This window comes from Lepidochelys olivacea (assembly GCF_965140295.1).
Source record: "Lepidochelys olivacea isolate rLepOli2 genome assembly, chromosome: 23".
In the NCBI taxonomy this organism is placed as follows: Eukaryota; Metazoa; Chordata; order Testudines; family Cheloniidae; genus Lepidochelys; species Lepidochelys olivacea.
Window position 1 is genome coordinate 2,635,311 of NC_140433.1, and position 24,556 is coordinate 2,659,866.

The 24,556-nt window shown below is 53.4% G+C and overlaps 1 protein-coding gene across 2 annotated transcripts; it reads left to right on the forward strand.

The window, feature by feature from the left end:
* Nucleotides 1–4,759: 4,759 nt before the first annotated feature.
* On the forward strand, nucleotides 4,760–24,556 carry SPRED3 (sprouty related EVH1 domain containing 3; the record flags this gene model as incomplete). 2 transcript variants are annotated; one of them, XM_084613032.1, is made up of 6 exons in its annotated part: nucleotides 4,760–4,803; nucleotides 15,625–15,799; nucleotides 15,876–16,044; nucleotides 20,355–20,425; nucleotides 22,304–22,474; nucleotides 23,697–24,556. In XM_084613032.1, 6 exons carry the CDS (start codon nucleotides 4,760–4,762, stop codon nucleotides 24,381–24,383), a joined length of 1,317 nt encoding a protein of 438 aa, XP_084469158.1. In that variant the 3' UTR covers nucleotides 24,384–24,556. The 2 variants fall into 2 exon arrangements, with proteins under 2 accessions (XP_084469158.1, XP_084469159.1); XM_084613033.1 differs by lacking the exon at nucleotides 4,760–4,803 and adding an exon at nucleotides 11,315–11,363.

Below are 24,556 nucleotides of genomic sequence, written 5' to 3' on the forward strand. Positions count from 1 at the left end.
GCCCCCTCACAGCCCCCCTTTGAGCCCCCAGAGCCCCTGCCCCCCACAGCGCCCACCCCCGCACAGCCCCCCTGTGAGCCCCCAGAGCCCCTGCCCCGCACAGCCTCCCTGGGAGCCCCATGCCCCCAGAACCCCTGCCCCCTCACAGCCCCCCGTGAGCCCTGCCCCACGTGAGCCCCCAGAGCCCCCTCCCCCTCACAGCCCCCCCCAGGAGCCCCACACTTCCTTCGAGCCCTGCCCGCTCAGAATCTCTGTGAGCCCTGCAGTCCCCCCGTGAATCCCCTTTGCCCCTCTGAACCCCTCCATCCTTTGAGCCCCGTCCCCTCACGGCCCCCGCAAGGCTCCCATAGAACCTCCCCTGTCCTGCAAGCTCCGCCCCCTCAGACTCCCATGTCCTTCCAGCCCTACCCCCTCTGAATCCCCGCAAGCCCCCTCCCCAGAGCCCTCCCACGACCACCCCCATCAGAACCCCCCTGCCCCCACAACCCCCCCGCCTCTATAGCCTCCCCACAAGCCCCCCACCAACCCTGCCCCTCGCAGCCTCCCTGCCCCCTCAGAATCCCCTGTGCACTCCACAGGCTAGAGTCCCCTGTACATCCCCAGAGCCCCCCCCTTCATGCGACCCACCTGAGCCAGTGCCCCTCCTATGGTCCTCCTGGTCCAGAGCCCCGCTCCATGCAACTCCCTCCCAGGCTAGAGTGCCCCCCTTCCATGCAGCCCTCAGGGCACAGCCAGCCCCCCCTCCCCCACTGTGTATCCTCCCCACCCCTTGGGGGGCAGAGTTGCCCCTCATGTGACTCCTGCTCAACTCCAATATTCCCCACCCACAGCATCCTCTGGTGCACCCTCTCCCTGAAGGACAGGGCAATCCTCCCCCCAGCCAGATGCAGACTTCCCCCCAGTATCTTCCTTCCTCGGGGTCAGTTACCACCTCCCAAGTATTTCCTCTCCCCAAAGCCAGAAGTTGCCCCCCTCCCCACCAGCACAGCGCATCAGTCTGTCCTTCCTGGAAGATGATTCCCGCCTTCCAGGTAGGTGCACTCCCTCTCGTTCCGCCACAGTACAGACCCCCCCCATCCCAGGACCAGGTGTATCCCCCTATACAATGAGACTGACCCCCCCCTCCAAAGTCCAGTGCAGTCCCCCTGCATCTGCCCTTCCTTGGGCACCAGGGACAGGAGATCCCTCTCCCAGTGTAGAACCCCTTCCAGCCAACTACACCCTGCCTCCCCTCCCTTCCCCAGAACCATCCCCTCCCACTCCTCCACATGACAGAGCCCCCAGGGGGCTGTGCATCCCCCATACAATGAGCCTGCTGCCCCTGCCCGCCCCCCCCCCATCCCATGCAGCCCCCAAAGCACCATGGCCAGAAACTTTCCACCCCAGCCAAGAACAGAGCTTGCTCCTAAATCTCAGCAGGCACAGCTGCTAACTGAGGTGGAGGCCTTAGCTGTGTACTGGCTGGGCTGGGGTGTCACACCTGGGGCAGGAGGTCCACGACTTGGGAGGCTGGCCTTGGATTCCCTGCTCTGCTGTAGACCACCTGAATGACCTTGACCAGGTCCTTCCGGCCCTGATTTTTAACTGTTGCAAGGCCTAGAGGATTGGATGTAGGCTTCTAAGTGCCGACATGATAATGGGGCTCATGAATCTGCAGGGCATTACGACGCTGGGTGCCTAAACACCTTTTAAAATCTGGGCTGTAACTTTGTTGTGCCTCGGTTTCCTCATCTGTACAGTGGGGATAATAGTTCTGTCAATACCAGGGGCATTGTGGAGCTAACAAGATTAAAGATTGTGAGGTGTGCAGGTGCTGTTGGGGGGAGGAGGAGGAACATGTAATAATCCCTAACCCTTATCAGTAGATGTTGATACCGATCTCCTTAGTGAAGTGCATTATTATTCCTATTTTACGGATGGGGAAACTGAGGCACAGAACGAGGAAGTGACTTGCCCAAGGTCACCCAGCAGGCCGGTGCTAGGAATAGAACCCCGGTCTCCTGCCTCCTCATATAAGCACTTTGGGTAGATAGCCAGATTGTCCTTGGCAGTGTTAAATGCCAGGCTCAATCCTTTGCCCCCTCTAAGCACACACCCATGAATCCATGTGTTTCCCCAGTAAGAACATCAAGTCCCACTCATTTATCCCTCTCCTGGGGCTTCAACCCTTGTCATGGCAATAACCAAGCCTCCTGTTCTTGTGCATTTAAAAGGAAAGAGGGTTTGGGGGTTGGTTTTTTTAGAATTAAAATTGCCCTTAGGGGCTCAGAATCTGGGTTAATTTTTTTCAATTGATCAATTTTGTATTAACAGGAACTGGAGACCCAGGGTCCTAGGCACAAAGCCTGGATCTAGAACCAAACTTTCCCACCGCTGGGAAAACCAGTTTGGCTCATGAGTTGCAAAATTAGGATCAAGGTAGGTTCTTCTCTGGCATCACCATAGTAACCAAGCCTCAGAAACGCTGATGGGTTTATCCTCTCACTCCCTCTCTGAAGGGACTTAGCTTCACTCTCCCGGTTTTATAGCTAGGGAGCTGACGCACACAGAGAAGCCCAGACTCAGGAAGCTACTTAAGCACATGCCCGCTGTCCTTCAGCAAGTCTGTAGCAACGCCTGGGCATTGAACCCAGAGCACTGGTTTCCCAGTCAGTTCTTTACCCACAGGACCGTCCTTCCTCTTGCATGAGAAATTTAATTCTGATCTAACCCCCAATTCAGGCATGTTCTGGGCCCTGGTTCTGGCCTGCTAGAGCTGGAGATGACATACAAAATTTGGATCGGGACTTTGGTTTGCATTCCAATCCACTTCATCGTTTGGATCTAGTGCTTCGGTACCAGCCAGTTAGAGATAACGAGACGAGCTGTGAAATTCAGACTGGATCTGGGTGTGCAAGCTGATCCCTCCCATTGTTCAGACCTGGGATTCTGCTTTGGCATGTTGAGATGGGATATAGAATCATAGAAATGTGAGGCTGGAAGGGACCTTGAGAAGTCATCAAGTCCAGCCTTCTGCGCTGAGGCAGGACCTTGTAAAGCCTAGACCATCCCTGACAGGTGTTTGTCCAACATGATCTTCGACATTAGAATTCGGATTGGCTCTGGAATTGCGTGCGGATCCTTCCCAGAGTTCTGATCTCGGATTCTACTTGGGCTCAGTGGGACGAGAGATGAGACTAGGATCGGATCTTGGTTTGCGTGCTGGTCCTCCCTCGATTTCAAACCTGGGATTCTGGTTCTGGCCCATTATAGAGACAAGGTGAGAAATTCAGCACTGGATCTGGGTTTGCTTGCCAATCTGCCCGAGGCTCTTCCGAGCCCGGTTCCGACCCACGTCCTCTTCCCTCCGTAACCATCGGCGGATGATTAATGTTCAGATGCTTTGATTTCCCCTCCCCTAATCCTATAGGGGCATTAGGACCAAGTGGAATCCACTTTTCTCTGTTCCTTTTCCCAGCTCAGCTTTGGATTCTCTCTTCTCTCCCCAGCTCCTGGTTCTCCACTCCCGGTGTAAGAAATCAGTCCAGGCCCCCAGCTGTGGTCAGTATTAACCAAGGCAGGTGCAGTGGCGGGGAGGGAGGGTGGGTTGGGAATGGGGGGGATAGGAAAAAAGGGGGAGGAGGGATTAGAAATGTTACTTGCTGAAAAATGGCTGCTGGATCTTCATTCTCCTTATAATGATGAACAACTAAAAAGAAAAGAAATTTTTAAAAATTTGAAAATCCTACCAACATATAAAACACACACAAGCCACACACACAGAGCAGCTGCACCAGCCATGGAAGTAGAGTGAGTCGGTCTTCATTTTCCATCTGCCCCCCCATTAAAAAAATCCCCATAAAAGCAAGAAAAGGGGGGGATATTTTAATCCAATTTATGCCCCCCCTTTTTTGGCAAAACAATCGAGATTTTAAAATTTTGTTTTGCTGCCTAAAAAAATAATAATTTTCATTTGAGAAGGAGGCAAAATAAAATGACATCTTTAAAAACATCTTGCATGCTTTCATTTCTCCATTCTCCTTCTTCCCAGCTGCTGCTGCTGCTGTTTTTAATTTAATTTCTTCTCTCCATCCTCTTTTATTTTTAATGATGTTTTTAATGCCAAAACCATTTTATTATGATTTTTTTTATGAATGAAATTAGATGTCCCCCCTCCCTAAAAGGGTGGGGGGACGTGAAGGGTATTTGTTTGTGAATCAATCCTATTTGCATCTGGATTCATTCATAAAAAAAAAAAGAAGACAGGGTTCACCTAGAGGATCCATCATGGTGGGTTTAATTTCCTTCCCTTCTTGGCATGTCAGTTTTTTGGTTGGGGAGGGGGATGTAGGGAGTGGGAGGGGGTCCTTTATATCTGGTACTGTCACACAGTGGGAATTGGTGACTGTTTAAAACTGAGATGTGGAGTGAAGCTGACACATCCTGTGACTATATTTCCCCTCCTATATATCTTGGATTCTTTTTTTTTTTTCTTGTTCACCTGTTGTTTATTGAAGGGAGAGGGACAAAGAGCCTAGCTTGGGTCATGTGACCCTCCATTCACAAAAATCCCATGGTTTCCATTGAGATGGGCTGAAAGGATCAAGCAGTTGGGCCATAGATAAGCGTTTTCAACATACCTTTTTGCATGCATGTTGTCCAGTACCTACAGCATTGGCAGAGGGGAAGCCAGTGGTGCTTGGGGGTGGGGGGGTTACAGATCACATCTGGGGTGTTTCTTTCTACAAAATAAATTCTACTGTTTTGATTCCATAAATATATGCACCAGCAGACAGCTTCTGCAAGAAGGTTCGCAACTGGACAGTATGTATCCGGGCATGATCTATAGCCATTGTATGTTTGTTTGGGTTGGATTTTAATTTGTGTGTGTTTGTTGCAGGAAAAGAGTGCTTAGAAGATGCTTTGATGGTGAATTTTAAAATATTGTGCTCTAGGAATATTTCATTTATTTGTTCGGAAGGATGTGGGATTTTTTAAAAAAAATGTAGCTCCTGCAAATAGGGAGGCCAGGGTGTGGGTAAAAGAATCGAATTTCCAATGTGTATTATATAGATCTATAATTTTAGGCTTTGGTTGTGTTTGGGGGCAGTGGGGGTGGGGAATGAGACATGCATTTTAAGCCCTGGCAAAAGGTCTGTTTGATTTTTAGTCATAGTGGGTAATTATATATATAATATTTAAATTTAATTCATGGTTGTGTGAGCAGAAGGGTTTGGGTTTATTTATTTATTATTTTAAAATTTTCCTCCCCGTGTTAAATAAATAAAAACCCTGCAGTGAAAAACCCTAGATCTGATATTTTTTAATGATTATTTTTTTAAAGTGTTATGATGGTGGGGCTTGGAGAAAAATGCTTGGTTGTGTGGACTGGAAAATGGGGAATGGCTGACTTGGGGTGTTTGTAAGGATGCCTTATGTCTTTGAACAGTATTGTCCTTTTCGCGTCTGTAGCCGCCCCATTTCTCCCTTATTTTCCTCCCCCCACCCTCCTAAAAACCAGGGATCTGTAGATCCACTTTGCTTCAGTATCTTTGATCTTGTAATACATAATGTCGTTTCCCATGGCAACGCGTTGTGATGTCATGTATATGCTTAAAACACTCTTAATTATTGTATTCTTATATTTTAGGGGGGGCAATCTGGTGTTTGCTTCTGATTTTTTACTTTATTAAGGGGATTGTCTTAAAAGGGTCTTCATTCATATTCTGAATTATCGGAAATGCATTGCACTGTCTTCTGATTGGTGGAGAGAGCTTCTTTCATTACATACTGGTGGTCAGTTGATTTTATTTAAGCAGGAAAGTTTTCATTCTTGTTTTCTGTTGTTGCAAAAGTTGACCATTTATTTCAGAGCAAAATTGAGAAGTAAATGTGTGTGCGTATGTGTGTAATGAGGCAAAATATCAGTAGCTGCAAAATATAACTTTTTCACAGAGGAGCGGGCTCTGGTGGGTAGAACAGGGGTGAGGCTGTGAATCAGGACTCCTGAGTTCCATTCCCAGCTCTGCCACAACTATGCTGCATATCGTTCAGCGAGCCAGTTCCCCTGCTCCGTGCCTCAGTTCCTCCATCTGTAAAATGGAAATAATGAATCTGATCCATTTCTCAGAGGAACCAGGAGCCTAGATCCATCCATGTTTGAAAAGTGCTCTCAGCAACTCCGAGGGGAGGCACGTTCACCACGCTTAGTGCATTCATGGCTGGCAAAGGGCACGCCTGCTTGGCTACAACTTGCAGCGCCTCCTGCTGGCTCTTCTGTCATCAAGGGCTCATGCTGTGGGAGGGCTGGGTCAGCCTTGCTATTTCCATTTTACAGATGGGGAAATGGGGACAGAGCGGGGGAGGTGACTTTCTCGACAATGCATAACAGTGGCAGACCTGGGAATAGAACCGAGGAGCCCTGACTCCGAGATTCCCTTGCCCAAACCATTAGACCCCAGTGCTGGGACAGAATCCAGGAGGCCTGGCTCCCAGCCCCCCTGTTCTAACCACTAGACTCCACTCCCTGTCTCCCCACTTGTTAAACAGTAAACCCAGAAAAAGCATGCAGCATTTATCCTAGTAGTAGGCACCACACTTTTCCATTCTGGGCGCCCCCTCCTATATAGCAGAGCCCTCCCCTTCCCAAGTAACCATAAGAGACCCCCGAAAGCCTGCTTGCAGTCTTATCTGGGTAACACCCATTGTAACATTTGCCCGATTGCAGGTTTGTTTTTGTAGGGCCTTTTGGTTTAGCATGAAATGATACAAAGCCATCCCAAACGTCATTCTGTTTCTTGACTTTAGCAAAGCTTTTGACACGGTCTCCCATAGTATTCTTGTCAGCAAGTTAAGGAAGTATGGGCTGGATGAATGCACTATAAGGTGGGTAGAAAGCTGGCTAAATTGTCGGGCTCAATGGGTAGTGATCAATGGCTCCATGTCTAGTTGGCAGCCGGTATCAAGTGGAGTGCCCCAAGGGTCGGTCCTGGGGCCGGTTTTATTCAATATCTTCATAAATGATCTGGAGGATGGTGTGGATTGCACTCTCAGCAAATTTGCGGATGATACTAAACTGGGAGGAGTGGTAGATACGCTGGAGGGGAGGGATAGGATACAGAAGGACCTAGACCAATTGGAAGATTGGGCCAAAAGGAATCTGATGAGGTTCAGTAAGGATAAGTGCAGGGTCCTGCACTTAGGACGGAAGAACCCAATGCACAGCTACAGACTAGGGACAGAATGGCTAGGCAGCAGTTCTGCGGAAAAGGACCTAGGGGTGACAGTGGACGAGAAGCTGGATATGAGTCAGCAGTGTGCCCTTGTTGCCAAGAAGGCCAATGGCATTTTGGGATGTATAAGTAGGGGCATAGCGAGCAGATCGAGGTACGTGATCGTTCCCCTCTATTCGACATTGGTGAGGCCTCATCTGGAGTACTGTGTCCAGTTTTGGGCCCCACACTTCAAGAAGGATGTGGATAAATTGGAGAGAGTCCAGCGAAGGGCAACAAAAATGATTAGGGGACTGGAACACATGAGTTACGAGGAGAGGCTGAGGGAGCTGGGATTGTTTAGCTTGCAGAAGAGAAGAATGAGGGGGGATTTGATAGCTGCTTTCAACTACCTGAAAGGGGGTTCCAAAGAGGATGGCTCTAGACTGTTCTCAATGGTAGCAGATGACAGAACGAGGAGTAATGGTCTCAAGTTGCAGTGGGGGAGGTTTAGATTGGATATTAGGAAAAACTTTTTCACTAAGAGGGTGGTGAAACACTGGAATGCGTTACCTAGGGAGGTGGTAGAATCTCCTTCCTTAGAGGTTTTTAAGGTCAGGCTTGACAAAGCCCTGGCTGGGATGATTTAACTGGGAATTGGTCCTGCTTTGAGCAGGGGGTTGGACTAGATGACCTTCTGGGGTCCCTTCCAACCCTGATATTCTATGATTCTATGATTCTAAACTTGATGCAGCAATCTCTATTCTTTTAATATACACCCATGTTTTAATATGATTTTATTTTAAGTAAAACAGTCGTAGCTGGTGAATAAAGCAAAATGAGTAATCGCTCTTGGGTTTCAGCAGGGGGACTTGTGTCAGATGGATCATGTGAAATATTATTATTTATGCCTCCAGCTCCATTAATGTGTTCGAGGCAGAGTGGGCAATGGTTAGAGTTCTGGATGGGAAGTCAGCAGGCCTGGGTTCTGTGCCTGGAAATGTCGGCTAGTGGTTAGAGCAGGGGGGCCTGGGAGTCAGGACTCCTGGATTCTGTTCCTGCCTCTGAGAAGGGAGTAGGGGGTCTGGGTTCCAGATCTGGGACTGGTGGGTTATGTCCTGCTCTGGGAGGGGAGTGGATGTGTGGGACTCAGGGCTCTGGGTTCTGTTTCCAGTCCTGCCACTCACGTACTGTTTGGCTTCTGGGGAATCACTTCCCCTCAGTGTACCTTGGTTTCCCTGTCTTTAAAATGGGGATAATTACATGATCCTCCTTCATAAAAGCTTTGAGAGCCTCCGATGAAATTGGGCTGTGGAAGCCACGTGCAATTGTTGTTACCATCGTATTTATAGAGAAAAACGACGTGGCCCCTGGCCAGAGGAGTTTACCACCCAAGTTAAATAAGGGTCATTGTGACAATAGAGGACTTACACAGCATGAGAACATGAGGTAGTGGATTTCTTACTCGGATGGCAGCAGGATCGAGTGGTTAGAGCAAGGCCCAGCGATGCTATTCTCTGTCCTGGGTGCTGTCCCTGGCTTTGCCCCTGATTCACTGTATGGCTTTGGGTAAATTACTCCCATTATGTGTGCCTTGGGAAGAGAAACTTTGTGATGTGCTTTGAGATCCTCGGCTGACAACCTCTGCGTAGATGTAGAGAATTATTATCGTTGCACTGTGTGAATTGTGAGAGAGCTCAGTAACAGCCTGTCGTCTGCCTTAGTATTTATCCTTTGTTTTACAGTAGTGTGTGGGCACCCCCCAGCCATAGATAAGGACCAGGTTGCACTAGGTGCGGACCAAATGCAGAACAAAAAGATAGTCTCTGTCCCCAATGAGCTTCCCGTATAAGTAACCCTTATTACTTCTGTCTAATCCGTGTAATATAACCTTTATCTATATAAACGTCTAACACTTTTTTTTTTTTTTGCAATCCCGCTAGGCACTTTGGCCTTTAGGATAATCTTGTGGCAAGGAGTTTCACAGGTGAACAGTCCATTGTATATAACAATGCCTTTCCCAAGTATCAGCTTTACATTTGTCGCCGTTCGGTGTCCCCTTGTTCTACTGCGCCAGGCAAAAAATCAGCAGGGTGAATGGGGGGTTGATTTCCAGAGGAAGACACAAAGAGCTACGTCTGCCTGGTTTTGGTAGGTGGCAGGTGGAGCAATAAAGAACCATCTTCCCGTATATGAAGATTTAAACCCCTGGGATGGGTGGGCGAAGGGGTTAAAACTAGGTGTCTGTGGATGAAATTGTGGAAGACCTGGAGAGTGCGCAGAGCAGGGGCACAGGAGGGCTGGGGAAAATGCCTTAGCAACTCCCGGAGCCTGTCTGGGTAGTTACTAAAAAGATGGTCGAGAGCAAGCTTGGTCAAGATGTCTGTATCCCTTCGCGGGGAGAAAAGACTGGCTACCAAAGGGCTCTTTAATCTAACGGAGAAGAGCAGAACAAGAAGTTAAAGCCAGACAAATTCCAGCTAGAAACCAGGTGCTGGTTTTTAACAGTGCGGGTGACTGGTGAGTGGAGCAAGCTCCCAAGGGAAGTGGTGGATTCACTGACTGCCTTGCTGGAAGAGATGCTCAATGTACAGGGCCAAATGCAAAGGTAACTGGGTGCAGTTCTGTGTCCTGGCCAGTCTAGGTGATCCGATTGTCCCTTCTGGCCTTGAACGCCATGAAATTAAAGAAAGGGTAAATCTTGACTGAACACAAGGACAGGCGTTCGATGGGGAGATCTTCTGTAGAATTGACTTCTGGAGGGGAGGGACATTTTAAAACAAGGCTGGAGAAACCACTGGACGATGAGGAACAATATTGTACTGGCAGGCAGCTGGGCGAGGTACATGAATGGTTGGATGGAGCTGTGCTAGCTACAGGCTTTGTTGAGAACCTATGGGCATAGTTTCTGAGGATTTAAAGTTATGGCGAACAGCATACCTCATCCTCTAGCTTCTGTGTGGAGGAGTTGAGGTTACCAGGAGAGCCTGGACTTTTGGGTCTTGAAAACTCTGATTGTAGCTTCTTGTTTAATATCTTCCTGGGCCTGACTATCTTTTACCCTGGAGTAAACTGGGAGTCCACAGAAAATCAGATTAGCTCTAAAGCAACCCCATCTAACCTACTCGCTTGGTAATGGATAGATCTTGCAATTCTAGGTGCCATGTATGTTGTTGTTTTTGCAGAAGTCCCAAGAAGCCCTACTTGAGGACTAGCACCCCATTGTGCTTGGAGCTGTACAAACATAGACCAAAAAGATGGTCCCTGCTACAGCTGGGTAATTGGAGAGGGCATATAGTAAATATGGGTGAAATTCAGCAGATAGTTTCATCCGGGGGGGAGGGGGAGCAAGGGCTCCATCAAAAAAGTTGAAATGGTTTGTTCGGCCGTTTCCGAATGCAATGGTTTGAGTTCTCATTTCGAAACGGCGTTTTGTTTTGCAATGCAACTGGTTTTTTAAAGGTGAAAAACCCCCCAAATGACCTTTTTTTCTTTTTTACTAGGAAAAAACAAACAAAATCCCTTTGGGCTCAAACCAAACCAATCTCTTCATTTTTCAGTTCAGCTTATGAACTGAAAAATCAGTTCTTCATTTAGTTCTAGGCCTTGCCCAAAAGGCCTTCCGCTCTGTGCGCAGCAGGAAAGCACAGCACTTGAGGCCTGGTGTCGGCATAAAACTGATCCCAGCATAGCTATGTCAGCTCAGAGTATGGAAAAAAAAATCACATCTCAGCTGACGCAGCTCTGCCAGAAAATCCCCAGTGCAGACCCCGCTATGCTAACAAAAAAGGGCTTCTGCCCACGTGGCTAACGGTGGTGTTACAGTGCTGACCGAAAAATCCCTTCTATTGGCATAAGCTACACTAGGGGGCTATCCCCACACAGGCTCCCTCGCACAGACACAGCCTGAGTTTCATTCATAGATCCATAGAAACTAAGGCTAGAGGGAATCATTCAATCATCTAGTCTGACCTCTTGTATAGCACAGGCTGGAGAATGTCACATAGTTATCCCTGTGTTGAGCCCGGATGCATGTGTGTGGCTGGAGCATCTCCTCCCGGAAGGCAGCCAGTCTGGATCTGAAGACTTCAAGAGATGGAAAATCCACCTGGGGTGGATTTGGTGGAAATTTTCCAGGAACGTTTCCCTGTCGGCGAGCTTGGAAAACGCCAGGTGAAGAGCAGAGGAGTGCTGGAAATGAGGAGTGTGGGACCGTGGGCAGAGGTTACAGCAGAGAGCTTATTGGGACCCAAATTTTCAGGGCCGCATCTCGCAATGGTCACCTTTCCCAGTCTGGTAGCGCCGAGAGCCCTGCCTGAGACTGAAGGGCTACCTGCTGCTCGGATCCTTGCTGATGTCGGGGGTCTCCCCTTGTGCCAGGTGCGGCACAGCCCTTGCCAACCCTGGAGGGCTGTCCGTCATGCCAAGCACTGCACGGGCCCTGGCCGACGACAGGGGGTCAGAAGATGCCACTGCCCCAAGCGCTGCGTGCACCCGAGCAGAAATTGGGGGCAGGCGGGGGCTGCTCTGTTAGCCAAGGTCCAGTTGTGCTGGGCGTGGCATGGACACCTAGTGAGGCCTGGTCCCGACCCGGGGTTTGGATCTACTCCCCCCCCTTTTTCGATTAGGGGGGGTGATGTTTGGTTTTTTAATGGAAATAGTTAAAGTGGACAGTTACACCAGGACCTTTTATGTAGCTTATACTGGGAAAAGCTCCTCTGTCCTGGGAGAACGGCCTCCGCGGGAGGGTGCCTTTGTACCTCTTGTGCTATAGGGCGGTGGGCACAACTTCTGAGTGTGGCCACTGCGTGGGAGGCAGCCCCTACCCCTGCCCAGCCAGTCTGAGATGAGAGGGAGGGTCATTCTCTCCAGGTCATAGAGGAGAGGCAAAGTGAGTCACCCAGGAGAGCCTGTGGCGGAGACGGGACTCAAACCCAGAGCCCCATCCCAGGGCCCTCACCCCTAACCAGTTTCCCTCCTTCAGCCTGGCCTTTAGGTTCTGTGCCCTGCTGCAAATTTTGCCCTCCTGGGTGCAGCTGGGTGTGCAAGGGGCCCTGCCTGAACCAACACCGCCCGCCCAGCTGTAAACTGTCAATGATTAACGTCTGTAGATGGAAGCCAAATGCAGCCGCTTTTAAAGTCCGATTAGCACCATGTTTGCGTAACAGCTGGGCAGCTGAGGCTGCTGCTGGCTGCGGTTGGAGGCGTGGGAGGGAACGGTTAATCAGTTGCCTGTCCAGTTGGTTGGCATCATGGTGGGAGTGGGAGGATGGGGAGTGTGCAAAGAAAGGGGAGGACTGGGATAGCAGGGGGCTGCGGTGGGATTGAGGGACACGAGAAGAGCGGTGGGGGAGGGAAGAGCCCGGGGGCTGGGACAGCAGGGTGCTGCAGGTCAGGATTGAGGGGCATGGGCAGAGCAGGGAGCAGGTAGGGGTCATGGGGAAATGAAATAGGCACTGGGAGTCTTTGGCAGCATTCGAGGAAGAGAACTGGTGATTCCTCCAGGGCTGATGCTGGGGGTGGCCATCATCTGGTCGGGGCCAGCAGTTTTCAGAGTGAACATGAGCTTTTCCGAGGCTGGAGCCCTCGGCTGTGGCAGGGATGGGCGTAAAATCCTTCCAGCCACTGGGTTCAGGCTTTGCTTTCCTTCCCCTTTGTGAGAATCGGATGCTGGAATGGCAGCCCGTGGGGCCACCCTGTCTTGGAGCATTTCTGTGACCCACACCACCCTGGGCTTCGACTTGGCAAAGCAGCCAGGTGGCTGGGTTGAATCTCCATCCAGACCAGGAAGCCAGCCACAATTGGCAGCATCCCACGGGCGTTCAGGGTCTCCCAGGACGGGCTGGGCCATGCAGACTGAAATCCCCTGGGAAAGAGGGTGTCTTCAAGGACAAGGGGGAGCAGTGTGTGTGGGGAGGAGGGTCAGTTTCTTCCGTTTCAAAGTGACTTTTCTTTTTGAAATTTCAGCTCATTAGACCAAAACCAGCTATCGTGCACACCCCCCACCCCCCATTCCATTTCCTCTCCATTCTCAGTAACTGGCGCTGTTCAGGCCCCCTCCCCGCACCCAGTGCCCTTCAGGACCAACCTCTGAACCCTGTGGCCTCAGAACGGAGCTGCCCATTCACACTGGGCATCGAGGAACATTGAGCAAAAGGGGCCAGCTGTGGGGGATTGGGGGATCAGATGGGAGGTGGGTGGGGGAGGGGGTCAGAATTCAGCTGGGGTGGATTGGGATCAGCTGGGGGAGGGCAGGCAGGGTGGGAGGTTGAGGACTAGCTGGGAGGTGCAGACTGGGGAGGGGGGCGGAGATCAGCTGGGGGTGCAGATGGGAGAGAGGGGCTGGGGATCAGTTGTGGGGCACATGGGAGAGTGGGGAATGGGGATCGGCTCGGGGGGTAGGGGCAGGGAAAGGAGAACGGTCTCAGGCTGTGTGAGTAGGCCGCTTGAGGTGGGATGATGTCATGACATGCCCCAAAGCTACACAACCATCAGCCTCCTCCCTCCGCTCAGAGCGGCATGGCGGGGGGCACAGTGGGATGATGGAGGCGGTCGTCCCTTGTGCACCCCGGGGGGTGGGGGTACGTGGGCAAGGGGCGTGGGCAAGACCGGTCAAATGGCCTCGGGGCAAGGTGTGTGTAGGACAGGCTGAAGGTGTGTGGCTCGGGCAGCGAGCGCACCTGAGGCAGGGACCCTGGGGTTCCATGCAGTGTGTGAGCGGTGGGGAAGTGCAGTGCGGTGCAGAGGGCTGCCCAGTGCCCTTGCAACAGGAGCCCAGGAGACAGGCTGAACTTCGGTGGGGTCTGCGGGGCCCCTGCAGTTGGTACGTGCTAGCCGGGAATGTCAGCAGAGCGGGCAGCGTGCGTGCAAGGGGCGCCTGGGAGACGAGAAGCATTTGTAATTGTTTGTGCGACAGGTGCACGCAGCGTGCGTGTGACGGGTGCACTGGAGAGGTGCAGTGGGTGCGCAGTGGGTGCATGTGACACTCGAGGCGCTTCTGCGCTGTGTGCCGGGTGCCCGCAATGCGGGTGGCGGGTGGATGTGTGCAGTGCCCATGCTAGGGGTGTGTGCACTGTGTGTGCAGTGTGGGAGGCTGTTGCAGTGGTTGTGCAATGGATGGGCAGCTGCAAAACAGAAAGATCCTTTTCCAGGGTGTGCCGTGGCCGTGCGATGGGTGCACATGAGACAGGCTGTACTTTAACGGGGCATGCAGGACCCGTGCAGTGGATGGGCTCCTGTGAAGCAGAAGGATCTTTTAGCAGGGCACGCAGTGCACGAGACAGGCTGCACATTGGTAGGGCATGCAGTGTCCGTGCGGCAGGGTGTACAGTGATCGTGCTATGAGGCATGCAGTACCTGTCCAATAGGTGCACAAGGGAGACACGTTGTACTTGGCAAGGTCTGCCTTGCCCATGTGACGGGGCTGTGCAGTGACCATGCGATGGGCGTGTGCAGTGCCCAGGCGATGCATGGCGTGCAGTGCCCATGCAATAGGTGCACATGAGACAGGCTGCGCATTGGTAGGGCCTGCAGTGCTTGTGCAATGGATGCTTATGAGACAGACTGTACATTGGTCGGGGGTACAGTGCCCCTGCTATGAGATGTGCAGTGCCTCGTGAGACAGGCTGTGCAACTTGAGCCAGGCTGTGAGACAGAAGGTATGCAGTGCCCGTGTGACGGATGGTGTGCAGCGCCCGTGCCATGGGTGCTCGTGAGCCAGGCGGTGCAACGGATGGCATGCAGTGCCCGTGTGATGGATGGTGTGCAGTGCCCGTGCCATGGGTGCTCGTGAGACAGGCGGTGCGACGGATGGCATGCAGTGCCCATGTGACAGATGGAGTGCAGTGCCCGTGTGACGGATGGCGTGCATCGCCTGTGCGATGGGTGCTCGTGAGACAGGCGGTGCGACAGATGGCATGCAGTGCCCGTGTGACGGATGGTGTGCAGCGCCTGTGCCATGGGTGCTCGTGAGCCAGGCGGTGTGATGGATGGCATGCAGGGCCCGTGCGACGGATGGCGTGCAGCGCCCGTGCGATGGGCTCTCGTGAGACAGGCGGTGCAATGGATGGCATGCAGTGCCCATGCGATGGGTGCTCGTGAGACAGGGGGTGTGACGGATGGCATGCAGTGCCCGTGTGACGGATGGCGTACAGCGCCCATGCGATGGGCTCTCGTGAGACAGGCAGTGCGATGGATGGCATGCAGTGCCCGTGCGATGGGTGCTCGTGAGACAGGGGGTGTGACGAATGGCGTGCAGGGCCCGTGCGATGGGTGCTCATGAGACAGGCGGTGCGACGGATGGCGTGCGGGGCCCGTGCGACGGGTGCTCGTGAGACAGGCGGTGCGACGGATGGCGCGGACACACAGACTGCGTGTGGGGAGCCGGGCAGTGGGCGGCCGAGCCTCTAACTGAGCCTCCTTGTGCCCCCCGCAGTTACATGCTTCGGGTGCGAGCTGTGGTGATGACCCGAGACGACTCGAGCGGGGGATGGGTGCCCATGGGCGGGGGCGGCCTGAGCCACGTCATGATCGGCAAGGTGCGGCGCCCGGAGGAGGGTGGGCAGCGGCACCAGTTCCTGATCTGCGGGGAGCGCCTGCGCGACCAGACCGTAAGCCTGACTCCTGGGGAGGGGTTGGGTGGGAGGGGCAGCTTGCGGGGCCCTAATCTCCCCCTCTCCATTGCAGACCATCCTGGAGTGCGTGCTGAAGAAGGACCTCGTCTACAACAAGGTGAACCCCATCTTCCACCACTGGAAAGTCGGCGACAGCAAGTTCGGCCTGACCTTCCAGAGCCCCGCCGATGCCGCAGCCTTCGAGCGGAGCGTGCAGGCCGCCCTGGAGGAGCTCGCCGAAGGTGGGGCACCATCGTCCGGGGCCCGCAGAGATTCAGCGGGCGAGGGTTTGGCTGGCTGCCCCTGGCGGGGTGCGGGGCCCAGGCAATGTGAGAGATGCAGGGGGCGTGAGGCTGGCTGGCAGCCCCATGGGTGTGCTGGCTGGGGTCCCGAGCCTGGCTGGCTCCCCCCTGGGGGTTCTGGTCTGGCTTGGGGAGGGACTGGTGGGAGATGTGGGCACCGGTTGGTGGCATGGGTCCTGCCTGTTCCTCACCCGCCCCTTAGGGGCTGTTGGTCAGAACCAAGCGAACCCTGATGCTGGAAGCGACCTGAGTTCACCTTAGCACGGCCCTGTGGCCAAGACAGCCGGCTGCAGGGAAGCAGACGTGGGGTCAGTTCCCGGGTCAGCCACCGACCCTACCTGTCTGACCTCAGACATGTCTCGGCCTCGGTTTCCCGCACCTGTGCCATGGAGATATGAACCCTTTGTGGCCGGCCGGGGGGGGGGTGGGGAGGCTGTTGATGTTCAGGAGGCCCCGATGCCCCAGTGCCGTTGCTGCACCTCGGTGGATGGCATTCCATGTCGGAGTTGCCGGGGGGGGAGGGAGCCCCGGATTCCTAGCTGGAGGTCCCAGCACCTCAGGGGAACACTGTCTTCCCAACCCTCCCCGCCCAGGCCCTGCTGCCCACCCCGCTGTCCCCCCGCTGTTGGGTCAACTCCCTAGAGAGCTCCCAGGGATCTAAAGGCCTGGGCACTGCACCAGAGCCTGGCTCCTTATCTCCCCTCCCCAGCCCTCTCCACTTCCCCCCTCCCGCCATGATCTGGGGGTTATTCTTAACTCCTCCCTCTCCTTTGCCCCCATAATTGATTCCTGCCTGTCTCCCGCCCTGTCATAAATACAAAGGGAAGGGTAACCACCTTTCTGGGTACAGTGCTATAAAATCCCTCCTGGCCAGAGGCAACATCCTGTTACCTGTAAAGGGTTAAGAAGCTCAGCTAACCTGGCTGGCACCTGACCCAAAGGACCAATAAGGGGACAAGATATTTTCAAATCTTGGGGTGGGAGGGGGCGGCTTTTGTTTGTGCTCTTTGTTTACGTGGTTGTTCTCTCTTGGGACTGAGAGAGGCCAGACAGAAATCCATCTTCTCCAACCCATCCCAATCCAAGTCTCCAATATTGCAGCCAGTCTAGGTAAGCCAGGCAAGGCGGATTAGCTTATGTCTTGTTTTATGTGAATTTTCCCTGTGTTAAGAGGGAGGTTTATTCCTGTTTTCTGTAACTTTAAGGTTTCCCCCAGAGGGGGATCCTCTGTGTTTTGAATCGGAATACCCTGGAAATTATTTTCCATCCTGATTTTACGGAGATGATTGTTGCCTTTCTTTTCCTTTTTTTATAAAATCCTTCTTTGAAGAACCTGACTGATTTTTCATTGTTCCAAGACCCAGGGGGTTGGGTCTTTGATGATTTTGTAACCAATTGGTGAGGATATTATTCTCAGGCCTCCCCAGGAAAGGGGGTGTGTAGGGCTTGGGGGGATATTTTGGAGAAAGACGTGTCCAAGTGGTCTCTTTCCCTGGTCTTTGTTTAAAATGCTTGGTGGTGGCAGCATACTGTTCAAGGCCAAGGCAAAGTTTGTACCTTGGGGAACTTTTTAACCTAAGCTGGTAAGAATCAGCTTAGGGGATCTTTCATGCAGGTCCCCACATCTGTACCCTAGAGTTCAGAGTGGGGAAGGAACCCTGACACACCCCGACCCTGACACGCCCAGTCTCTGCTCCCCATCCCCTCTCCTGGCTGGGGGGCTGCTTCGTTCTGCTCTCTGGTACACTGCCCCCCTCCAATCCGTGCTGTCGGGCCTGGTCGTGTCCTTTTCCCCTGACCGTCCCGGCGTCCCGTCCCCCCTTTCCCGTCCGCCAGCACATCAGATTTTAAATCTCCGGGCGCTGCAGCACTCCACCTGTCTCTGCCAGTCCTTCCTTCATGTTGCCCCTCCGCAGTGCCAGCATTCTCACCATTCACACTCAGCCCCCTCCCCGCCAGCCCCCTACACACAGTCCAGCCTCCCCCCGCTCTTCTGAAAGCACGCCTGCCCCCAAATCCCGTCTGGTTTCTGCAGCCTGGAACACACTGAGCGCTGCTACAGGGCTCACCGGCTTTAAAGGGACACTACCCTGCACTGGCCTCCTGCTGCTGTGCCCCCTCAAGCGAACTGATCCCCGTAGAAGACCCCCTTTGCATTTCCTCCCTCCTCCTGCCTGCCTGCCCCTGGGATGGGAACCTTCCCTTCTGCTCTGTCTGGAACGTGCCCAGCATGCCACCCCCCCGGGGATTGAACCCAGGAGCTCTGGCGCTAAAAGCACAAGGGGCAGCTGCCTGAGCGAACCATCCCCAAGTTACTTTAGAGCTAAAAGAAAAGGAGGACTTGTAGCACCTTAGAGACCAACCAATTTATTTGAGCATGAGCTTTCATGAGCTACAGCTCACTTCATCGGATGCATACCGTGGAAACTGCAGAAGACATTAAATATACACAGAGACCATGAAACAATACCTCCTCCCACCCCACTGTCCTGCTGGTAATAGCTTATCTAAAGTGATCATCAAGTTGGGCCATTTCCAGCACAAATCCAGGTTTTCTCACCCTCCGCCCCCCCCCCCCAAACTCACTCTCCTGCTGGTAATAGCCCATCCAAAGTGACCACTCTCTTTAAAATGTGTATGATAATCAAGGTGGGCCATTTCCAGCACAAATCCAGGTTTTCTCACCCCCCCAACCCCCTCTCTCCCACCCCACTCTCACAAATCTTGGGAGACAGGCCAGTCCTTGCCTACAGACAGCCCCCCAACCTGAAGCAAATACTCACCAACAACCACATACCACACAACAGAACCACTAACCCAGGAACCTATCCTTGCAACAAAGCCCGTTGCCAACTGTGCCCACATATCTATTCAGGGGACACCATCACAGGGCCTAATAACATCAGCCACACTATCAGAGACTCGTTCACCTGCACATCCACCAATGTGATATATGCCATCATGTGCCAGCAATGCCCCTCTGCCATGTACATTGGCCAACTGGACAGTCTCTACGTAAAAGAATAAATGGACACAAATCAGATGTCAAGAATTATAACATTCATAAACCAGTCAGAGAACACTTCAATCTCTCTGGTCACGCAATCACAGACATGAAGGTCGCTATCTTACAACAAAAAAACTTCAAATCCAGACTCCAGCGAGAAACTGCTGAATTGGAATTCATTTGCAAATTGGATACTATTAATTTAGGCTTAAATAGAGACTGGGAGTGGCTAAGTCATTATGCAAGGTAGCCTATTTCCCCTTGTTTTTTTCTAACCCCTCCCCCCCCCCCCCCCCTACGTTCTGGTTAAACTTGGATTTATGCTGGAAATGGCCCACCTTGATTATCATGCACATTGTAAGGAGAGTGGTCAGTTTGGATGAGCTATTGCCAGCAGGAGAGAGAGTTTGTGTGTGTATGGGGTGGGGGGGGGTGAGAAAACCTGTATTTGTGCTGGAAATGGCCCACCTTGATTATCATACACATTTTAAAGAGAGTGGTCACTTTGGATGGGCTATTACCAGCAGGAGAGTGAGTTTGGGGCGGGGGCGTGGAGGGTGAGAGAACCTGGATTTGTGCTGGAAATGGCCCAACTTGATGATCACTTTAGATAAGCTATTACCAGCAGGACAGTGGGGTGGGAGGAGGTATTTTTTCATATTCTCTGTGTATAAATAAAGTCTGCTGCAGTTTCCACGGTATGCATCCGATGAAGTGAGCTGTAGCTCACGAAAGCTCATGCTCAAATAAATTGGTTGGTCTCTAAGGTGCCACAAGTCCTCCTTTTCTTTTTCCAAATACAGACTAACACGGCTGTTACTCTGAAACCTACTTTAGAGCTGATTCAGCAAGCGCTATACGTGCTGCAGCCCCTGGAGGGAGACAGAGAGTGCCCGTGTATGTTTGTGTCACCCCCACACAGAGGGGTCCGGGCGGCCCCAGACATCCCCTTTTCTTTTGAGGTGTCGCTCCAGCTGCAAAGCTCTGACACCCTCAGGTCCCTGCGGGGTGGGTGCACCAGGCGCTGGGCCTGCTTGAGGCAACGGGGGTGCCCTTATGTCCCTCCCCCTTGGGATCCCATCACTGGGGTCCCACCTGGACAGACCCCAACACAGGTCCTTTGCATTCCCAGCATCGAATGCTTTTTCCCAGCTCCGCCCCCAGTAACCGGACACCTTACTGGGCCCGCGTCCTTCCTGGGGGGACTGACTTTCATGTACCTTCCTCCGTTTTCCCTTCCCAGGTTCTCTCTCCTCCTCCTCCTCCTCCTCCTCGTCTCAGGATGACGCTGATGGGACAGATGACGCAGGGTTGGTAAGTTGAGCACTGGACAGAAGTACCTTCTGGGGGAAAACATCCCAGATCCTTGGTCTGGCGGAGAGAGGCAGAACCAACGGCTGGAAGTAAAAGCCAGGCCTGTTCCAGTTAGAAAGCACCCATCAGAGTGTGGGTGATTACTCACTCGAACAAACTCCCAAAGGAAGCGGGAGATTCTCCATCTCTTGAGGTCTTCAGATCCAGGCTGGTCACCTTTCTGGGGGAGTCGCTTTCACCAAACACTAATTATGGGGCTCAATCCAGGGGTAACTGGGAGCAGTGCAGGTCAGACTAGATGGTCTAATGATTCCTTATTATAATCAGCTGAACATGAGCTGCTGGTGTGACGCTGCGCCCAAAAAAGCGAACGCCATACTGGGATGCGTCAACGGGAATCTCCGATAGGAGCCGAGAGGTTCTTTCCCCTCTGTATCTGGCGCTGGTGCGACCGCTTCTGGGATCCTGCATCCAGTTTTGATGCCCACAACACAAGGAGGATGTTGATAAATGGGAGGGGATCAGAGAAGAGCCAGGAGTGAGATCAAAGGGTTAGAAAACCAGCCTAGTAGTGAGAGACTCCAGGAGCGCAATCTGCTTAATTTATCAAAGAGAAGGTGGGGGTGACTTGATTTCAGTCCATCAGTACCTCCATGGGGAACAAATATTTAATAATCAGCTCTTCAGTCTAGCAGAGGAAGGTCGAACACAACCCAGTGGTTGGAAGCTGAAGTTAGACAAATTCAGACTGGAAATAAGGTGTAAATTTATAAGGGTGAAAGCAATCAATCACTGAACAATTTTCAAGGGTCGTGGTGGATACTCCATCACTGACCAATTTTAAATCAAGATGGGATGTTTTTCTAAAAGATCTGCTCCGGGAATTATTTTGGGGCAGTTCTCTGGGTTGTGTTATCCAGGAGGTCAAACTAGATGATCTGGCCTTGAAATCTATGCATTATTTCTAGCAGCTTAAAGCCCTCGCCGTCAAAATGACTGAGAACTTCAAAATTAGATGGTAACAGACCCCGTGTCCCACGGATGATTGGACCAGGTGATCTTCTGAACAAAAACAGCTCTCAGCCAGGCTTGAGGCTGTTTCCATCACTTCACACTGACTCAACAGACACTTTAGTCTTGCATGAGGATCCTGTAATAAACACGATTAATAATCTATAGAATAAGATTCCAGTAATCTGTAGAATAAGATTCCAATAGGGTCTTAGGGCCAGCCAGAAAAACAGCCCATTCGCCAGGTGATGTACAAGCACGGATTAGCACAGAGCCCACAATCTAAATAAGTGAGACAGGCCTTAAAATCTGTGAAAGGCCTTCATGATGCCATTCCGCTCTGGGAAACTTCCCGTCTGATTCCATGTTTACTCCCTAGCCAGGGTGGGATGTGAGTACCAGCTGGGGTGGATTTCCATGGTCTCCATTCCCACAAGGAGGTGGGGGTCCCAGAGAGGGGAGGGGAAATAGGGACCCAAGCTGGGGGACAACTGGCCCAAGAGGGAGATGTTGGCTGATAAAGGTCTGGACTAGTGCTAGGAAAAACAGACCCCTTCCCAGCTTGACCAGCGGTCTCCTTATACTGGGATCACGGCAGACCACGCATGCCAAGCAGCATGTGTCATGGTCAGTGCTCAGAAGGGAGACCTCTGAGGAACAACTGGCTGCTGCAGGCAGCAGGGTGGGGGCGCTCTCCCCTCCCGGTCAGTGCTTGACCCCAAGGGCCCCGATGCGGTGCTAAGGGGCACTGGGCTGCAGGGACCAGGGTGGGGGCTCAGTAGGGGGCGCTCTCCCTGCCCAGTCAGTGCTGACCCCTGTGCAGCAGTAGGGGCGCTTCTTAGTGACAGCCACCGCCTTTGTTCCCAGATGCACACGGACAGCGAGTCTTCCTCGAACAGCCGGAAGGAAATGCTCCCCAAACACATCACCATTGTGACCAGCGAGTCCTCCTCCAGCTGCTACATCCGCTCACCTGCCTCCGAGGAGTTTGCCTTCAGCACGGCCCAGGGGTCGACGCCGACCAGCCAGGGCGGGCAGGTGGGTCTGGGCAGGGAGGGGCAGGGGTCTGTGGCCCTGGGCGCGATGGGGGAGGGCATTGCGTAGCCCGAGGAAAGAGATGGGAGAGAGAATCTTTTCCGTGGGCTGGTGGCACCTTCTCAAGTTAAAGCTGTCCCGCATGGGGGTGGGGCGGCACTGGGTTTGTACCTTTGGAAATCCCAGGCATGTCCACTCCACCCACTGCTCTTGCTGGTGACTTTTTGGAGAACTTGAGAACATGTGTTGTGAGTTTTCCCAGCCCTGCATGGAAACTGGGGGGCGGGGGGCGGAGAGTGGGGGTAGTGATCTTTAACAGAGAGCACTTTTTTCCCACCTGTTTGTAGAGTGTCTGAGTTAAGCAGGGGTTAATAAAATCTCTTGTTTTCTTTGGTATCTGGGGGTCTTTGTTGTGCACAGGGAGGATGGGCTTGGGGTTAGCGCTCTGAGCTGGGGCTCTGCCACAGAATCACCTATGTGAGACGGGCTGTGTCATCTCTCCATGCCTCAGTTTCCACATGGGTGACATGGGAGTAATAATCCTTTCTCTCTCCAACCCTTTGTCTATTAAGATTGGGAGTTCTTCAGGGTAGCGAGTGTCTCTCACCCTGTGTGTCTGCGGTGCCCGGCACAACAGGGCCCCGATCTCGGTCGGGGTCTGGGCAGCACCCAGCACAATGGGGCCCCGATCTCGGTCGGGGTCTGGGCAGCGCCCAGCACAACAGGGGCCCTGATCTCGATCTGCTCCTCTGGGCTTTGATATTTGGTCTGCATCCTCTACGTGGTGCAGGGATCTGTTCCGTATGGACAGGGGCCCCCAAGTTCCAGGGCACAGGGAGGGGATGTGATGGGCAGCTGGGCTGTTGGCAACGCCCTTGCCTTGATGGACTGGGGCTGCAGCTGAGGGGTCCTGCCAGCAGGCCTGAGGACATGGTTCCTTTTCCTCTGCCAGCTCTCAGATTATGGGAGTGGGATCTTAGAGTTAGAGCATCTGGCCTCCTGGGTTCTGTTCCCAGCACTAGGAGGGCAGTGGGGTCTGGTGGCTAGAGCACATCGGGGAGCCAGGACTCCTGAGTTCTGTCTCCAAGAGCCCTGTACTGCTGGCTCCAGAATTGGTCCTTCTGTTCCTGGCCTCAGTGACGTCCTGCTGTGGCGAGTCCCACAGGTTAACGAGGCTGAAGTGGGAGAACAGTGCAGGATATACCTCTGTCTCCCCCTGCCACAGGTGCAGACCCAGCCCCTGCAGCACCTGACCCTGCACGACGAGGAGGAGCTAGAGAGCATCAACCCATGCAAGGACCTGTGGGTGAGCAAGGGCTATGAGGACTACAGGCGGGCGGCAGTGCAGAAGCGGGAAGCCGACCCCGACAAGGTCGGCATGTGCGTGCACTTCGAGAAGGGCAGCAAGGAGCGCCGCTTCCCTGCAGCAGGGGGGGGCGGCGAGGGCCACCTCAGAGACCCCAAGGGCTCCCCGTCCTGCCGGATCCATGCCGCCCCTTCGCCCCCCAAGCAGAAGCACGCCAAGGAGCCAGGGGCCGGCGGCGGGGCGGGCTCGGAGGAAGACACCGTGCCCTCCCGCTGCGTCTATTGCCGGGACGTCTTCAACCACGAGGAGAACGGGCGGGGCCAGTGCCAGGACGCGCCGGACCCCATCGGACGCTGCGTCTACCAGCTCACCTGCATGTGGTGTGCCGAGAGCATGCTGTATCACTGTATGTCAGACTCGGAGGGCGAGTACTCGGACCCTTGCTCCTGCGACCTGGGGCACCCGCACTTCTGCATCCGCTGGATGGCGCTGGTGGCCCTCTCCCTCGTCGTGCCCTGCATGTGCTGTTACCTGCCACTCCGCGCCTGTCACTGGTGTGGGGAGCACTGCGGCTGCTGCGGTGGGAAACACAAGGCTGTGCGGTGAAGCCGGCTGGGGCGCGGCGCTCTTCTTGGCTTGGCTGGGGGGGAGAGAGGCGAAGAGACGGAGGCGGTCTTAAACGGCGGCGGGGGGGCTGATTCCCCCTTCTCTTGCACGCCCTACCCCCCGTGTCCCGTGTTTGGAGGGGGAGGGACTAGGCGGTTTTATTCCGAGTGTCA